Source organism: Atta cephalotes (assembly GCF_000143395.1).
Source record: "Atta cephalotes unplaced genomic scaffold scaffold00016, whole genome shotgun sequence".
Classification (NCBI taxonomy): Eukaryota; Metazoa; Arthropoda; class Insecta; order Hymenoptera; family Formicidae; genus Atta; species Atta cephalotes.
In genome coordinates this window covers 2,530,904-2,551,047 of record NW_012130080.1, presented here as the reverse complement: position 1 = coordinate 2,551,047, position 20,144 = coordinate 2,530,904, and the positions used below count along the sequence as shown (strand labels likewise).

Here is a 20,144-nt window from a genome sequence, read left to right as displayed (position 1 = left end):
TCGTGTAAGATCCGCCAAACGTGACGTGTGAGGGGGTGGTCGGGGGGGGGGGAGAGGGCACACACACGTAGCGCAGAACAGTGTGGGAGAGTACCGGTAATCGCACGTGACGCCAGCCAATATTCGCGAATTTTCGTGCAGTCAATCCGAAGAAACGACGTGAAGACAGAAGAGAGGAACAGAAGAGATCAATAGAATTAAAAATTGCGTTAATTGAGATTATCAATTATTAGTCTTACTGACTACAGCTACATAATATATGCGACTAACATGGATTGTATGGAGGAATGTGGATGTCTACACTAAAGAGATACGCTAATAAGCTTCATTATTCTGACTTTTTGCTACTGGGTTCTCTAACACTATGCTCTTTAACTAGCTTGAGTTTAATATCTAAGAAGAAGAAAGATTTATCGATCGTCAATTTTATCACTGCGCCTTATCTCTCAGTACATAATACATCTCGTTATACAATAAAAAAATCGTTTGTTTAATTCGGTATTATAAAAAATGTAAAGATTGCACAATAAAAATTTCATTAATAATTTTGTTCTATAAAATCAACTAATCGTGATTACAAATGTACTCAATAAATTAATTTATGCCTGAATCATTAAGGAGTTACAGCATTAAATTGAGGACGTAAATCTTTCTCTTTGTAGTTAACTTTCACATACGCAGCAGCATATTCAAATTTTCATCATCGGGCTAATTAAAACTATTCCGGAAGTATTTTTAAAGTTTCCAATAGACCTGTCGCGAACGGATAAATTTAATTGCATCGATTCCGACACTTTAATTAGTTATTACTACTAAAATAAGAGAACTATCTATAGTATTTTTACACGAAACACAAGTGCCCTTCAAACTTTTCATAATTCTTGAGAGAGATGTAACTCTCTTAACATATTGTACAATGTTACTGCGTATGTGATTATAATATAGATTATAGAATAATGGTTGTTACTAATTCATAAGTGATTGCAAAGATTTCTTGCGAAAACCACGTCGGCAAAATTTTCACTACTCTTCAAGATGAGAAGTGAACATCACCCGATGGATAAAGGTTTTCACGGAAATGCAGAATGTGAAAGGGCAATAATATAATATCAAGGATAATTAGATGTATCTGCTCTTTCTACACAAAAGCCAAAGTATCCTTGAATAGTTGATAGTTATAACATCGCGGTTACATCGTTATGTTACTAAACTTAATATCAGAGTTCCCTTTATAATATCCGCATCGTGACCGGAGAAACGAAATAGTCGAAGTATTATTAGACATGAATCTCCCGCGAGCAACGAGTCTCAATTATTATTCAATGCGAAGTCTCTTCTGATTCATTGATGACGTTTCAAATTTATGAAATGAATTTTGAAAATGAAGTATCTATTTATGCAGTTGTCTTTTTAGCACAATTAAAAATCACGACGATTTATTTTCAGAATTCACTCAGCACGATTAGATCGCGCCTATGATGTCCAATTAACTTTTGATTCACACAATATTAGGATATTGTGTTATTACTCTGATGTTTATAAATAACATTATGGTTACGTTTGCTTATTAATGGGCAATTGTGTTGCTGCGTTAACCGCGATGTATTACAACTACCAAATCTAGACGCGTAATAACAGCATTCAAATACTTGATAATACCAATTAATTGCATCGAAAACTTGATAGATGCTGCAGAATCCCAATATTCAAATTTTCGAAATTATATTGCATCGTACTGTAGTAACAATTGTCCACTGCTAAAATCAACGAAAGCTGTATATTTGATTTGCTACTTTACATGTTAGCGACATATTGAGGTATATAAATAGTTCATAATGGCTAATTAATGAATTTTCATATTAAACATGCGCGTTCTATAAAAGCAAAATATATCGATGTGATCGAAAAATTTTAATTGTCCCTTTATTACGTTATTAATAAGCATTTTTTAAACTGATAAATAGAATTTAAAAATTATTAAGAAAGAAGATCGACGGCGACGGTAGTAACAATTGAAATTGTAGCGTTGCAATAATAAATTTGGAATTTGTAAAGAAATTTCGTTAGAAATTGCGAAATAGCGTTAGAAATTGTAAAAATTGATTTGTAAAAAATACCAGTAGAAATTATGAGGGAAAACTTGAAATAACAGAATTCATCAACACGCATATTTTGGGTACGCAACAGCAGTAAAAAAAATCTCTTGATCTCTAAAACGCTTCAATGCATTAAAACCGCGCTATCGGAAATTGCTCTCGTACAAAAGCAACAATGAAAAAAAATATACAAAACGTATGTCGAATTTATCGAGATGATTGCATTCAATTTTAAACAACGTACAAAAAAGAAATTTCGACATTCGATGTTAAGCAAAAAAAAACGTTCGTTTTGATTATTTTCCTTTATTATGATTATTCAATGCCAGGAATTAAACCGCGTTACACGACGAGGTCAAATCGATGCGTCTGGAATTTTTCCAGCTTCTCTTTTTCATGCGACCGAAATAGTATTGTTACAGATTCTTATTTTTCTTTCCCTCGCAGACACACTGAATTATGTAAGCAGATTAATGGTCCGACGTAGTTTCGACTAATTACGCTCTCTTAATCCTCACGTTCATAATTCTATCGTGACGTCAAATCCAACAAACCCTTTTGTTGCATATAACACATCATTCGCCGCGAATTGTGTAATTACACAAACCGAGCAAAATCGAACTCCACGTCAAGCGAGCATCAAGTGGTTAGTATAATAGCTAATAAACTTTACCCGGTAGCTACTCGCACGCATTGTTCATTTATTATGCCAAGTATGTTAACAAAACGTAGCCTCCATTCGTCTGAAACGTAAACGCGTGCTTCACTATAAATTGACAGAATTCGCATTTTGAGAAATACGTTTTTTGAATTGGTTAGAATTGATCTCAAAATTAATTATAATTTTAAATTTTAATAAATTAATTCATTTAAAAAGGATAATATCAACATTTATTTAATTCAGATTGTATAATCAAAGCGTGAAAAAATGATTTATAACAAAAGCAATTTCTGCGTAAAAGCTTGTAAATAAAATTCATTTAATTGACGTATCCAACTATCAAAGCATTTCAGAGAAATCCGATTTTTTACTGTGTTGCGTAATATATTAAAACGTATATCGCAATATATAATTGTTTAAATTATCTTTTAACATTTATAAAATACCAGAATGTATTTCACACGATACTAATACAATAATAAAAAGAATAATTTAATAAAGATTAACAATATAAAATAATAGATGCACGATAATATTTTCCTTAGGTTACTTGTCATAGATTTTTTACAATGTCATTTGTCATATTAATTAATATCAACAATTCAATGAAAGATAAAATTAATAATATTGTAAACATTACAGAAAGTTTATTTAAGTGAGAAACAAAAAATTATTAAGTAACAAAATTTAAGAATATTTTATCGATTAACTGATATTTTTTATATCATTTTATATCATTGATAACAGTTTAATTTTTTAATACTTAGAAAATAAATATTTTTATATTATATAATTCTATATATATTTATTTAAACAAAATTGATTTTTATTTCTCAAGCAGCACTTTTTAATTTCCATTTAATATCTTATTTAATTCATATTTCAATTTTATACATTTTTCATCTTATAAATAATTTTATAAATAATTCTTCTAAAAAATAATTTCAGTCATTACAAAACAATACATAAAAAATTTATTATTAAATTGATTTTTTGTATAACAAATGCGCATATATCGTGCAAATCTTAATTATCAGAAAACTTTTTTTTTAAACATACATAACATTCCAGTATGTATTAACATCCTGCGGATTTTTCTATTTGTTAATAATTTTGTAAGTCAATCGTCCTACAATTGTTCTTTGTTTAAGATTGCGCCCTTTAAATTCGAAATCGGAAAAGACGAAATTTAAAAGACTGGTCAATCACATATCGAGCTGGTCAATACATATGGTTAAATGCTGTAACTCGCTCTCGCGAGTGAACCAGAATTCGAGGTATGCTAATAATCCATGGAAATTCCATTACATTTGCGCTTTTATGTACGTGTGTATCGGCATTTCTCGAATTTCGCGTTACTGACAATTGTACGCGCAATATCCAAAAGCCTATCGTACGTGCATAATGGCAATTGCATCGCGTCCATATATATAATGAAGTGCCAATATCGTACGTAGAGTACGGAATTTCGCGAGAACGAGAATGTCAGACATCTAACGCCAGCTCGATCCAATCTTGTTGTTGCAAAATCAGCTTATGTCGCACCCTCGTCACACTCCGCGCAAATCGATCCAGGTGATTTTCGATTAGGTATTTTTCAAGATTTAAAGATATTTGTATTTTATTTAAAAATCAGAGGACCGATCCGCATTCATAAAATATATCTCCCCTCCTCGCCTTCTTCGATCCATTTTAAAATTATTGCAAATCCCATACAGTATAGATCTCTAATGGATGTCCTGAAGACATCCATAGAACTCTGAAAGTCTTTAAAATATCCGTTGAAGATCTGTGATGTAAGGGATTATACATTTCAAATAAGACAAAGTTCGAGAATTTGTCTTACAATTAAATTAAAGAGGAACATTAATATCAATCCCTTTCTTAGCTGATTGAGTATTGGAAAATTCATAATATATATTATGTATGATCGATCCTGTGAGTAATTATATTAAATCTCTTTAGAATAATCCAGTATTTAAGATCTAAAAATGAGATCTACAAAAGAAAATAATTTTATTATTGTAATCTACGATTAAGTGCGAGTTTCTCAAAGAAATCGATAAATTTTGAATTTTAGTAAGTACATTTTATCTGAATGCACTTAACGTACATTCAGATAAATTTAATATAGTCTTTAGAAATTTTCAGCCATCGTAAACAACAATTTTATGTTATATGCGCGTAAGAGTTACATATCTCGAAATATTCGCACGAGATATCGAAAAATATCTCGCCTACAAGAATCTTAAAATCTCTTCTTTCTTTTTTTCAACAGGAGAAAATTTCTAAATCCTATCGAGCGTTCATTAGTTTGATAAATCAACCCGGAAGGGTTTCTCCGGCCTCCGTGGTTTAATTTGCACGGTGCCGACGTGGCCGCGGGCGCAAATCATCCGCTGCGCCGACCGGATACGGTATACCTATGCGTTACCTGAGAGCACGCGTGCTGCGTCGGATGCTGCGTGTACGCGGCGTTTGCAGCCGCGCACACGCCGGTGCCAGGAACTTTGAGTTGCTCCTTGTAATCGGGCTGGTATGGCAGCAGCATGCGTATCTTGCCCCAGCGATTGAAGAACAGAGCTATCGCTCCCGCCCAGACTATCAGCACTAACACTACTATGCCCACCTCGACGCCGCGGATCTGCGAACCAAGAAATTGCGTCCTCTCGATTATCAGTTCGCGGCTCAGGACGCAAAAATAGCCAAGATTGCTTCAATTTACGGCAATTATAGCGACGACGATTCTCTCATTGAGAGACTCGCCGAGAGATTCGTTAAAGATGAGAGAAGGATTTATTTAGAATTTATTTATTATCGCTCATCGTGTTTATAATTGATGCGTTCTTTGTATGACAAAAGAAATAGGGTAACTGTCTTTTTGTACTTAAATAAGTTATAAAGAAAACTAACACAAATAAAAAAAAAGATTTTTTTATTGAATTAGATTATTAATATATATGATAAAGATAATATAATATTTTTTAATTATTAAAGCATAGTATGACATTATGTCACAATTTAGAGAGTTTAATAATACCGCAAGATTTTAAGTTCGTGCCTTGTATTGGAGCTGAAAGCGTTGTATTATAAATGTTTATTGGAATTATAAGTAATTAAAATAATGATTGCAGTATTAATTTAAACAATTAGTTACATTCATTATCTGTTTTAGTAACTATATGTTAAAATAAGTTAAATGCGAATAAGCATATAAATTGAAGCATATTAATGAGTCAAATGCAGGTAGATACATAAATTGAGGCACATTAATAGGATTAACAAGACTTGGAGAGGCGTATTAATAGGGACAAAACATTTTTTTCATTTTTCATTTTTCTCAAAAACATTATAAAGCATTAACATTTTTTAGATTATAATATATTATAAGAAAAAAAACCGATATTAATTTCAAGCAGACAAAATTAAAGCTACAATATTTAATAATTAATTCAGTAATGAACAAGTTGGCTTAAAGTTAAAAATACACTAATAGAGAGTGTTACTAATTAATACTTCGCTAACGAAATACGTCATGCTTTATATGGGCGTAACATAGATTAAAAATTTAATGAACATAGATTAATCATTATTTATATTTATTAATGTATAAAATCTCCTTTAGAGGGAAATAATTCTGTTATTTTTATCGCAAAAGTCACATATTTTATAAGTTACTGTACATTTTACGTCTTATTTCTCACAGCATTTGAAAATTTTTCGCCTATAGCCATATATTCCATTCCTATATATACAGTAAAAATATAATAATCTTAAAAATCTTTTTTTTTAATGTAAAGAATAAATATTTCATGTCTCTAACTTTTTATAGTAATAAACAATATATAGTTTTTATATAAACAATATATAAACAATATATAAAGTGAATATAAAGTTTTTATTGATATAACATATTTATCTCTTAAATACAGAAAACAATATTTAATAATGCATATTTAATGGAGTTATCATTTGATTTTTTTTTAAATTTATGAATATATACTAGATTGTAAAAAACGTTCTGAATTATCCTTCAAAAAGCGATTATTAATTATTCGTTATTTCTAAAATTCGTATGTAAAACGTTTTTAAAAGTTTTTAAAAGTTTTTAAAACTTTCTGTGACAACTCACTGGAAAAATTACTGTGGCTTTTTTAGAAGAGTTTTTAATTTATACACGTGGCTAAACAGTCCATTGTAAATGAAGGCATTAACCACAGTATTAACTCCACAGATATTAACCTCAGTTGGTGAAGTATTAAAAAAAGACTCATTACTTGCGCATAGGGATTACGCTTTCTCCCGCTTTTGATTAAATTTTTACGCTTTTGATTAAATTTTGACAAAGTTTCACAACTTTGCTTTTGTCTTTCCGCGAGATAATCTTATATCCTAGTATACTATAAATTTTTTGCCTTCATTTATGAGCGATACTTCAAACCTCTTTTGTGGAAAGACATGCTCGGGATAATAGATGAATGTAAATATCCAGTTCACGTGCATTGTGTGCTCAGAGAGCAAAATGTAAAAATAAAAATTTCTCTAAACTGACGCGGAATTTATGCAAGAGTTTTTATTGACAATGGCATCCTATAAGAAATGGCAGACATTCTTCCAACCAATCTATATCTTTTTGATACAGATAGAAGCATCCGCGACGCGCGTATCGAATTTTATTCTCTTGAAAGTTTTTGTTCACGAAGATTTTCTTTTTCAGGAGATATTTGTGTTATAGATCGTTATAGATATAGGTAGGATCCGCGGAAATCACTAAGAAAAGCTCAAAGTTGAACGTCAGTAAAAAGAAATTTTTCAATCTTCTTGATATGCTTTAGAAGAAAGAAATTTATCAAGATATATTGACTCAATACTGAAACTTTTCAAAGCAAGAATATATTCTGTTTAAACTTTTCAGAATAATAAGTTTTCTGTATCTTAATAAATATGCCTACACATGCAACTTCTTTTATTCATTAAATTACCTTTACTTTTTTAATGATTAACCATTTCAAAACAATTACTGCTTCTACATTTTTATCAATAAATGTTTTAAGAAATTCTAAAAGTATCTATTGATATATAAAATTTAATAAAAACAGTGGTTCATGTTGAATCTACTATCGAATTTTATTTGTCTTCTTACTAATTAGATACTAAAAGAAATAAGTCTTGAATCAACGAACAGAAATGCACAGTAGAAAAATCGTCACATTCTCGCACTGATTTAAAATAACAGAGAAACATCGATTGGAGAACTCGAAAAAAAACGAAACATCGAAAGAGAAGCCGAAAGAGAACTGTACATTGCCTTTTATTCAGCTACATTTTTCTTCCGTTTCTCTAATTCCACATTTCTCGGTGCATGCGGATGTCCTGACTATGGCATGATAAATTGATTTCTCTTTCATCAGAACAAGCTTTCATTCGTTTTCATGTAATATTTAAGAATATTTCTCCGCCCGACGTGCCATAACATTTACTCGAACAAAGATTTTTCCAATTGTTCGCTATTATGAACAAAATAAGCAAACTGCGCACTTTTACTCAAAGAGCAAAAGTTACGGGAATGATTTGCGACGCGAGATAATAATAATCTCAAACGCGAAATTATGCATGTTTCTGAGAAAAGCAACTTACTTGTATATACGGTTGAGGCTGTTGCGAGGATGGTGGAGGTGGAGGAAGAGGACCACCGGTTACCGCTGCATCTTGCTGCGGGGACGTGCGTGGTGGCTCTGAAAACAACATGATCTCGTTTACATGATACGCCAAATCGCATCATGTAAATTACCACTGTAGGATTTTGCTTGGTACTTTGCGCGTCGGTGTCAGCGTCGGAAAAATTAATACTGACAAGCTTATTTTGCAAGTTAATTTTTGTATGCTGCATATGATTGAAGAGACAGCTATTAAAGGAGCTTAGACGAACAAAAGAAAGATTAAATTAAAATTTCGAAAAGCTAATTTCTCTTAGAATTTACTTTTTATCATTTTAATATTCCGACGTTCTAAAAATAAAATTGTAAGCTCTAATGGATTAATTGAAATCCGCTGCTACATATTTTTATTATACAAAAAAAATTGGATACGATATCTATTGCATTTTTCAATATTTTATAAGACTGCAAGCCGTACTGAGTTAAAACAAATTTTATAAAAATAATCCATATAAGTTAAATTAAAATTAAAAATTCTTAATTACTTTAATGTTTATATATTATTTTATTTTTATTAAATCGTTGAAAAAATAATTATAAAAAATTTGGTTCGTCTTTGTATTTTTAATTAAAATATTCAGAACCTCTTTAAATATTTAACTTACTAAAATATATCTCTAATTGAAGATATGTTTAAAATATATTTTCGCAAACTGCTAAAAAATATTCGTTCATTTATAAATAATAAGTATCAGAAAAAATTAGAAAAAATAAAAAGTACGTATCCCCAGGAAGATTGCAGAAATATAGTGTATTGCAAAAATACCGTAAAATGCGATACGGCTTGCTGCTCTTTGTGCGGAGGTTAAGGATTCTTCTAAATAAGAAATGAGGAGTGACTACGAAATAAGCGTCATGATAAATTCTAATAATAACTACACAAAATATTAGAAAACTATTTCCCTTTGTCAGAACGCACCTGTCACATGTGACCGTGATGCCGGAGACAGGTAAAGCTTAGGAAGGCAAAGCTTACCGAGTGTACGGAAGACGATCGGTCGGCTTCGAAACTTCTTTCCGGCCCTCACGGCGGTTACGACCAGTTGATATTGCGTGTCAGCCCGAAGGCCGCTCAAGGTGACTGCTTCACTATTTCCCGCGACCACCGCCACCACCCTGTAACTAACCACTTGCCGTTATGATTTTGTGTTTTATATTTACGATCATTTTCGCGCTCTCTTTCAAATGTTTCCACAGAAATAAACATAAACCGTTATCTGAGAGATTTCTCTAATTCTCTCTGATTATAATTACTGTAAAATAATAATTTCCGTGCTAAGATGGATAAATTAATATATTAAGTTATTACAAAGCCGTAGTATTTTTTTATATGTTTTTAAGATATACTTGACAAAGTATATCTTTTTTATAAAATAAAAAATTAGTTCAGAAAATATATAAATCTTTAATTAACTGGTAAATATTATTTCTATGAAATTAGATATACAATACAATAAAATTATACTAATAATAAAATATACATATTATAATTATACATATTATAATTATATTATTAAAGTAATCTCAACTATTTTCTTCACTAGTATCTCAATTTTATATATGAAAATAATGCGATTTACATTTTCATAATAGCAATACTATTATATTATGATAAACATATTTTTAAGCATGAGTGTACATATTTGTTAATAATAAATAACTGTCAGTACCAATTAACAGTTTGAGGAACATATTTAACGATTATAACCATAATATAATCTCCTATCAGCGATCATTTAACATGCCACCAGTAATCATACATATAATCATTTTTATATACACATTTAATCATTCTTGTTTCGTTTTTATATTATTTAAGAGTAACATATATTTTTTGAGCATTTATACTTCTCAAATAGACTTATTTTTATTACAATAATAGACGAATTTAATCGATTTACTACCTAATTAATAGATGTATGAAATTGATCAGCTTTGATAACGTAATTAATGATTTCTCTACATAGAATATCACAATACACCATCATAATGCGAGATCATGGCGATAATAAAAGAACCCATATCACGTTAATAAAATGGATTATGGTGAAATGAATAGACAAAGAGCGAATAATGAAGGAGAGAAATTAAATGAGATTTATTCCATTCATTTCACATTTATAAGCCATATCAATAGGGAGCACAAAGATAAAGGCATTTTTGCTTAAAAACATTTAAATATTAAGCAAATTATGATAATACATTAATTTTTAACAAAGCGATTTATAGTGGCAAAGGAAGTATAAACTTCTTTTTCATTGAATTACTTCTTATAATATTCTGAACAATGTATCGCATAAAAAGATTTATTTTAAGCAATATATAAAAAGTATATTTTTAATTTATTCTATTCTTTATAATTTAAATTAATTATAATATTAGCTTATTAATATTAGCTTATTAATATTCTTCTTCAATTTAGATCTATGAATTTCTCTAAATAAATTATTTTAGATGATTGATTGAATTATCCTATTATATTAATTGTTATAATAATTCATTATATTTTATCAATATATTTTAATCAATATATTTATATATTATAACAATAAAAATCAAAAACAAGACAAGTGAAAATATCGATGTGCATCATTATTCGATAGAGCGATTATCGTAATTGGAGCAGCAGATGGGCATTGAATTTATTTCTTCGAGATACATTCCCATTGTATAAATCAATGATTTGGGAAAAACATAATGGCAAATCTTGATAGAATATTTGCAATATAATAATTTTATAATCTGCGATGAAAACAAAATATTATAACATTAAGTACAAAAAATTATTCCAGATCTTTTATTATTGATCTTTTGAAGTTATAAAAAATCATCAGCTTTAACAAATTAATGCGAATAAATAAATGTTAAAATATCTATGAATTTATTTAAAAATGACTATATTTTAATATTGTATGCAATAATATATTAAATCCTAATGGAATATTAAACTGGCTATTTTGTGGAGCTCAATCCTAATCGAATTTTGTGAATTCTATTTACGCAGTTTATCTCTCGTGAATTTCGATACTATAATACTTCAAGAATTCAGAATACAATCTGTGAAAGACGGAGAAGTGCTCCTCTTTCAACAAAGTCATTTTCTTGTAGATTATATCGAAGGTTATCAAAGTGCAACTTCGATTTCATTACTGTGCAGTGGTTCAACAGATTCACTCACACATAGAAAATTCACTTCACGTTTCAAGTGACAATAATTAAATTGATGATATTAAACGGATCGTAAATAATCACAAAAGATCGAGAAAATATCAGAATAATCTCTGAAATGTTGTCATTCTGCTTTGTGTAGCTTATTATTAGATAAAATTATTATTATTAAAATTGCTCGCGTAAATATTGTAGCATATTTCTATGTTATATATTTTAGATGAAGATAAAATAGTTCGTCAAAAGCAATTCGTTTATACAGAAATAATATGATTTTAGTAATCGATTTTCATAATCGAATGAAGTTAATAACAATTTCGATATACATACTGCATTCAAATTACATATTTATATTTATCTATGTTATGAAGAATAATAAATTGTTTTTAAAATATTAATTATTGATCATAATTGTCGTTGTAGCATAATAATAGTAATTGTTTGTATTTATTAAAAATAATAATAATATTATTTTTAATATATTGCATATTTTCTAATATATTCAATAATTCAATATATTCAATATTCAATAATTTTGACAATATCAAGTTAAAATTCAGTTAAGACCAAGCTGTATCCTATAATAATGTTATTCTTTAAATTACAAACTATTGCGTATATATGACCGAATATACGTAACATTAAATATTATTTCGGAAATGGAAAATGTACTGTATATACATACACATATACATATACATACATATATATATATATATATATATATATATATATATATGTGTGTGTATATAGACACATGCTGCGAATCATCAGAAATAATATAAAAGTTGTATTCTTCTAAAGCGAACGGAATATAAAAAAAGAAAGTTCAGTTGAACCACAAAGTTGGATCACAAATCAGTTACAGCGCACGTGTCCTGGCAAGTAAAATTTTTCAATTGACCTATTTAATATATTTAATCCTTCTCGTACCTTTTCATCGTTACGTAAAGGCATAATCTCATCCTTTAAGTACGCGCATGTTGAACTTTAATCCCGTAACACTTGGACCATCTTATCATATCAGAGATCGATGTTATGCATTTGCGCAGTACAAAAGCATTCCTGCCGCTGAACACATTTAAGTAAACGAACGCAACAGACCGTCTGACCTTCTTATGTTCGCGTTTCGCATAAATCAGCGGGACGTATGTCATCAAAAGAAAAAGAATTAATTTTTTCTCCTTAATAAAAATGCTTATGAAATTATTTCTGAATTAAAATCAATGAAATTTTAGAAGCGCTTGCAAATTAAATTTCACACAGAAGAGCAAATATATATAATTACAAATTTATTTTACAATAATATTACAATTTTCAGTAATCACGCGTTTCAAGATTGAAAAAAATAATAAAATTTTTTTGATAAATATTAAATAAATTTTAATTTGATAGAAAATTTTATTCAAGCACTGTCTTTTTATTTTAATATATTTAACGTCGAGTATAAAGTTTTAATTATGTTTTATCATTATTTTAATGTACCATTAAAATAATGATAAAACATAATTAAATGTCTGTAAATCTCACAAATCTGATCATTTACCATAAAACATATTTATATCAATAATATATTAACATTTCGAGTTCATCATATTGTGTATGTACAGTGTACATAACTCATTAGAGACTAATGATACATTACTGTCTGTAAATCTCACAAATCCGATCATATACCATTGCTTCCACATTTACGTAAAACATATCTATTTATATCAATAATATATTAACATTTTGAGTTCATCATATTGTGTACATAACTCATTAGAGACTAATGGTTTGTAAATTTAATATATATAAAATATTTATATACATATATTTGATTTAATATACAAAAAATTAATACTCAATATAAAAAAAATAGTTTATATATATATATATATATATATGTATATATATATATATGTTGTTAATTAAATTTCACGAATGTTATTTTCCAAAATTCGTTTCTATGTTCTATATATATTAGTCATTTTGTATCATGTCAGAAAAAAGAAGAGAAATAAACATAAAGATAAAGTGTAAAAATAATTAATTATACTAATAATTATTATGATACTGAAGTGGATACTAAAGAAATTTGCTCATATACATATATAAATTGTTATTAGTAACTCATGCAAAAATTTCTGAACAGATGCGAAATTAATCCTTTTACACATGCACGTCACGATAAACTTGATTCCTCTATGTACTAGTTCTATGTAATAATTCGTTCTAATAAATCGGTTAAAGTTGCGTACGAATAGAATTCAATTTCTTGATGAAATAAATAAACTTGCCGATAAAAAGTCTTCTAAAACATTTATAAAACTTTTATAATAGTTATTTATTACAGGAATACATTTGCAACAATAAAATATATTATTATCTTAGGAATTCATAATCCCAATAAAAATAGCTTAATAATGTTTTATGTATGTGTTATAAAGATAATTTCAGAAAACGCATTTCAATTCTAAAATACAAAAAAAAAGATTTTAAAACAACTCTGCTTTTTAATTCATTTGCTGCTAATAGTGCTTGTATCTTTATAATATTTTTTGTTATTATGTTAATATTTCTAAGCTTTTTCTTTTATGTGAAATCTTAATGTTACATTTCTGTTGGAATTTAAATTAAAATTTTGAAAATCACTTTGTTATAATTATAATATCAATTTTAATAATTCTTCGTTACAAAACTATATATTTTTAGGTCGATGAAAAACTTTTTACAAAAATATCAGACAGAGTATCTCATATTTTTTTTTATATTACTTAGCTTTGCCACTACGATATTAAATATAATTAAAAAAGTCTAAACACAAAAATTTAAACATCGAATATAGCACGGATCAATACGTATCATGAAAATATATATCTCCGCATAAAATAGGATTATCATTGTACTGGTACATAATATGATAAACGAAACATACGACCTTGTTTAATTTTTAATTCGTGAGTATTCGCGATGACATATTGCCTACTTCAGAAATAATATTGTGTCACACAACTATTCAACAAGACAGCGTTTCATAAATAATATTGTCAATTTTTATTTTCGCAATCCTCGTCTATTATACTATATTATTTCTATTGTAATATCGTTTTAATTAATAAAATTATAAGGTTTAAAGAAGAATAAGAATATTTCATCTTTAAATTTTCATAATGTAAAACTCATTGCAAAAGAATTTTCATCACAAAATAAAGATTTTATATCATTATCTTTTTCAATATAAATAATTGATACATTACTTATGGAATCTAAAAAATTCATTCAATCGTTATGGCAAATTACATCATTAACAAATTAAATAAGGTAAATTAAGGTTTGATTTTATTAATCAATAAATATAAAAAATTAATAAGAGAGAAAAAAGCCATTTTTTATCATAACGAACCTTGGTATTTAATAATATATTTATATGTGAATATATAAACACGATTATCAGTTCTATAGATTGTGCGCCGACGATTTATCGAATTTGAAATATATGTAATCATAAGTTAAAATAATAATTTCACAATTATATAAATTAATTGAGTGTCGATTTAATAAAAAATTAAATATAAAAAATGTCTCAAATTGATATTATTTTAAAATAAAATTCATTTTAAAAATTGAAAATTAGTAAGTATGATTACAGATCAATTCAATCTAATTAAAATATTGTACATTTCAAAATAAATTCGTAACATTTGTTATATGTCATTTGTTTAAGATGCGACGTATTTGACGAATACTCACGAATTAAGCAAAAGAAAATTGTCGTTTCAAAGAAAAGCGGGATATACCTGTCGTCATAATTCCTGTGCCGCAAAAAGAAGTAAAAATTCTCATTTAATATAAAGTTTTTTTTTGAATTGACGCGAATATCGATTCGATAAATCCTCTCATCCAATTTAAAATGCCTATAAATCTGTTTCTAAACCTTTTATCCTATTGTGATTCATCTGCAGTCTGCACGTTTCAGTGCATCTACCGATCTGATAAAAGTAAACACATTCAGACCATAAATGTGTTCCTATAATACGACTCTAATTGTTTTCTTTCGCTCAAAAATATCGTGCACATGTAATTCACACATGCACATTACATTAAACGCTCTGTAAACTTATTTCGTGATAAAAGACAAATCCGTGCAGTCGAGAGAGATCCTGAAATCTTTTTTCATAATTTTATTAATTAATCCATATCTTCACTTCAATTGATCATATCTTCACCTATAAATAGATTTAATTCTAATTCAACGATAGGAATTTTATTTTAAAATGTTATTAAAAAGAATTGCATACTGGAAAAAAGTTTAGTTACATTAATTTTGATTGAAAATGGACAAATCAGAAGTTTAATTTGTTATAACTTTATTTGAGATAAACAAAATTCTGATTAATATGATCAGAATCTTCTAATTTGTTCATTTCAAAATCAGAAATTTTTCTCATTGCGTTTTCTCTGTAATACAATTTAATATTAAACTTTCTCTAATATTAAACTTTAAAGCTGCATCTTTAAATCTTTGTTTATTTAAGTAGCAAGGTGACGATATATGTCAAAATGTCGTCAAAGTGATGACAAATAATGTCAGCTTGTTACTAGTCATCTGCATCAATTTAAAATTGGATAATAATCAATTTAACTGAGTTTAAGTCGCACAAAAATAAAAATAATGTTATACATTAAATCTTCAGATTAAAGAGAAGAAAATTTTAAAGGTGCAGATAAAGATAGATCCAAGTATGAAAATGATTAAGAAAGAGGTAACAAGTTGATCACTAACATTACAGAATGATATACATGCATGTATAATCTTTCATCGATTTCATTCTTGTCGAGCCTGTACATAAAGTTTAAATTCAGATTGATAAGCGTGTGCCAGTTAAATAATTTTTTTTCTGAACATAAATACGTGATTATATTCAGAGAACATTTAGATGTTCTTGGCGATTAAAGGAAATTAGCGAAATGGCGTGTAATATGCGTGCTGTTGTATTGTATTAAACGAGACCAAGCACGAGACCAGGCACACGCGTGTCACGTACAATCCGACCTGCTTACAATCCTCTCGACTCTTTCTCAGTATAACGTTGATATATCTGGCACAAATTGTAACATTTCGTACGTTGTCGTTGTTAATTGTTTTTATACATATACACTATCCCAGATTCGATAAACCTAAATGTCTGCAATGCGGCATTTTGTCGCGATTCGCGAACATCAAAGTATGTCAGCAATTCAGCTGCATTAGTGTGCAAGAAAAAGAAAAGTTCAAAAAAGAAATGTAGATTTTCGAACGAAAAATGATGTTGAATATGATAATTTAATTCCATATGGATTATCGACTTTTATAATATTTCTATGGATAAGTAAATTTTTCTTGCTGCGCGAATGATAAAATTCGCGCACTCGTTGTTGAACGACGTAGAAAAAATTACGTGCGAGATACGAGAATTTCATTCGAAATTAAGTTTATGAAAGAGTACTAAAAAATACTAAAAACTTTGAAGCTGAAAAAGATTCGTGTCGATATTATCCAATAGTAGTTTTTGAGAATAATTTCTTCGTTTTCGAAAAACTATAGTTATGAGAATACCTAGGCATTATGACGAATGCAATCAGGCATATGATATGTTTTATTGAGAAATTTCAATTTCTCTCGAAAGGAATACCCGATAGAACACGAGACTAGTGTTTTCATTTGGATGCTATTTGCAAAATCAAAATCTGAACCTTTCCGCGCGCGACTCGCAATATCGGAATCACTGGAACGCACCTGGCATCGGTTGGCTTATACGTGACGTCGTATTTCTCAACCTGCTCGACCTGACTGGTGCTCCAAGACACGCGCACAGACGTTGGGTTCAGGAACATCACCGTTATGTTTTCCGGGACGCCGGGAATGCCTGTCACCGAGCCTGCGAACAATCAATATGGATCTGTCGTTATACGATAATTCACTTGTCAAGACACTAGTTGTACTAAAATTATTGCCGTTTCATTTGAGTTCGTCGATCAATCAGAGAAATGGAATCCTTTCTTAGAGAAAATTTCATTCACAATTGTATCTTTTTTTAGTTTCCACTATAAATATTGTTAAAAACTACTTATAGTTAAAACTATTAAAATTTTTAAATTTCTTCTCGAATAAAATTTTCATTGTCTACTTTTGCGGATTTTATTCCAAAAAATTATTTTTTCTATTTTCTCCCTATTTTTCTCCCTTGTCCTCTCATAAAATATTTTGTAACCTTTTCTATTACTTTCGCGCTTACCTACAAATCCAGCTCCTTGAAGGATTAGTATTGTGGCCCAAAGGACCATGCCGCCAGGATGGCGGGCCGGAGGTGGACCGCGTCTCCTTCCGCACACGTGTCCGTCTCCACTTCTGCTTCTTATTATAGCCGTGCACCTTTACCGTGTAAAAGCAAGACGTCAGTCTGCGCACACTGAAAAAAAGATATGTACAATTATATAAATATGTATAAAAATTACACAATTTATAGTAGAAATATATAAAATTGTTTGTCGTTTTTACAAAAATTTTTACAAAAATTAGTATTTTTATCTTTAATTGTATCAATACATCTTTATAGAAGAGAAATTACAATAACAATAACATATTTTATAGTTTCTATATAAATGTACAAATTTTTGTAAAATATAACATAATATATATAATGGTTTTTTAATTTTTATGTTTATACATCAATAACATAGCTTAAGAAATATTGTACGTTATTTGGTGACAAATTAATAAATTAAATATTTCTATAAAGGTATTTTCCATTGAGTGACACAAGTCATTTTACAAACTCACAAACATAATATAATTCTATCTTGGCATTCAGACAGTAACAAAAATAGAACGACACTTATGTCGACTTGTGTCACCAAATAGAAACTATCCAAACTTAACACTGCGGTTTGCCGACGGCATAGTACCGTCGCACGAATTTCAACGTTCCGGATTTTCCGATCCGTCAATGACATAGTGCCATCGCGTAAAAATATCAGTTTTATTGATATATATGTACATTATCTATTTATTATTGTATGCAATTGTTACAGATAAAATATAAACGAAATATTGTTTGGTAATTCAAGAATAATTATATTCATAATTAAATACATAGTACGTATTTACGTTAAAAAATATGCGATCCAGTTCGTATGATACAGCCATAGTTTGTTACTGTCAAATGGTGTAATTATATATGTAATATATGTATACGCGATTCGCAAAGTATTAACTTCAACTGTAAATTTACTTTTGCAAATTGTATAATTATTATAAAGAATATATATAATTTTATTTATAAGTTGCGATTTTACTTCACGTATGTGTAAATATACATCTTTAATAGTGGGTTCTAAAATTATTCACATTATGACTGTTATAATTTTATATTACATTGTAATTTTTTACAGTACAGAAATAAACTCAAATCTAATTGAGGCTCTACAAAAGAATTTGTTTTTCAGAATCTGTAATAAAGATAATAAAATATAAAACATTGTCATCCAAGCGTGGATGGCTCAAAATTAAATGAAAATTCTCTTTAAGTTATAAATCCTTCAGTTTTTAATGTTTCGTAATTATGTCCTCGATTTATATTTCTACCAGGATTGATAGATGCAAACTTTATAAAAGAAAAGAATTTCTCAAAAGCACGGTATGAAGTTTATTACCTGTACATGCACCTTTTCAAGCGTTCCGTGTCTTCTATCCGCCTTTACCGTGCTGCATCCTTCCTCTCGGGCTACGTCATAACAATGATAGCGCGAGATTACCACTGCACAGTGCATTATTCAGCCTTGCATTTGCCGATGGTATTCCCGATGATCCATTCGCGAGCTCATCCTATATTACAGCTGCAATAATGGACGAACTATTAATGCCGAATAAATTTACATGTCCCTGAAATCATTGTATTACGTTCGGAATTAACAATTGCTATAATTAGCGGATATTATTGTTTGCCTAGAGCAAAATAATTTTCGAGTATTTAAAAACTCCACTAAAAATACAATTAAATCAATAAAGATACGCAATAACATTTTAGTGTTATATTTAATTAATGTAATTCAATGAAATATAACTTATATGAAAAGAATAATTTTGTTGAAAATATCTAAAAATTTATTTAAATATCATACAGATCTGAAAATAATTTTGTTAAAACAACAAAATATTTCGTAGGAAAGTATATAATTAGCAATGCTACAAAAAATTTTGACATTCTAATAAACCAACTCGAGCGTTTTACTTATTGTGATAGTTTAACAAAAAATTATTTTTATATCTGAAAAGTTTTAGATATTTCAGCAAACAGTTCTTTCTGTGTGTGTGTGTGTGTGTGTGTGTGTGTGTGTGTGTGTGTGTGTGTGTGTGTGTGTGTAGTAGTTATTAATTATTATACTAATATACATATATTCTTATTATATAATAATAATAATATACTATAACTAACTACTTAACTTAACTACAACTAACGTACGTCTACGTACGTACTA

General features: G+C 28.7%; 1 protein-coding gene across 1 annotated transcript in view; it reads right to left on the bottom strand.

Moving 5' to 3' along the window:
- The window catches only part of LOC105618242, a 39,737-nt gene extending 21,741 nt beyond the window's left edge, over nucleotides 1-17,996 (bottom strand). Inside the window, exons 1-6 of the mRNA XM_012199783.1 lie at nucleotides 17,903-17,996; nucleotides 17,404-17,545; nucleotides 15,425-15,439; nucleotides 9,451-9,596; nucleotides 8,395-8,492; nucleotides 5,192-5,401 (exon numbers count right to left, since the gene is read on the bottom strand). Coding sequence (XP_012055173.1) covers nucleotides 5,192-5,401; nucleotides 8,395-8,492; nucleotides 9,451-9,596; nucleotides 15,425-15,439; nucleotides 17,404-17,545; nucleotides 17,903-17,951 — 660 coding nt within the window. The 5' untranslated portion in view covers nucleotides 17,952-17,996. The remainder of the gene's footprint in view (nucleotides 1-5,191; nucleotides 5,402-8,394; nucleotides 8,493-9,450; nucleotides 9,597-15,424; nucleotides 15,440-17,403; nucleotides 17,546-17,902) is intronic.
- Between the last annotated feature and the right edge of the window lie 2,148 nt (nucleotides 17,997-20,144).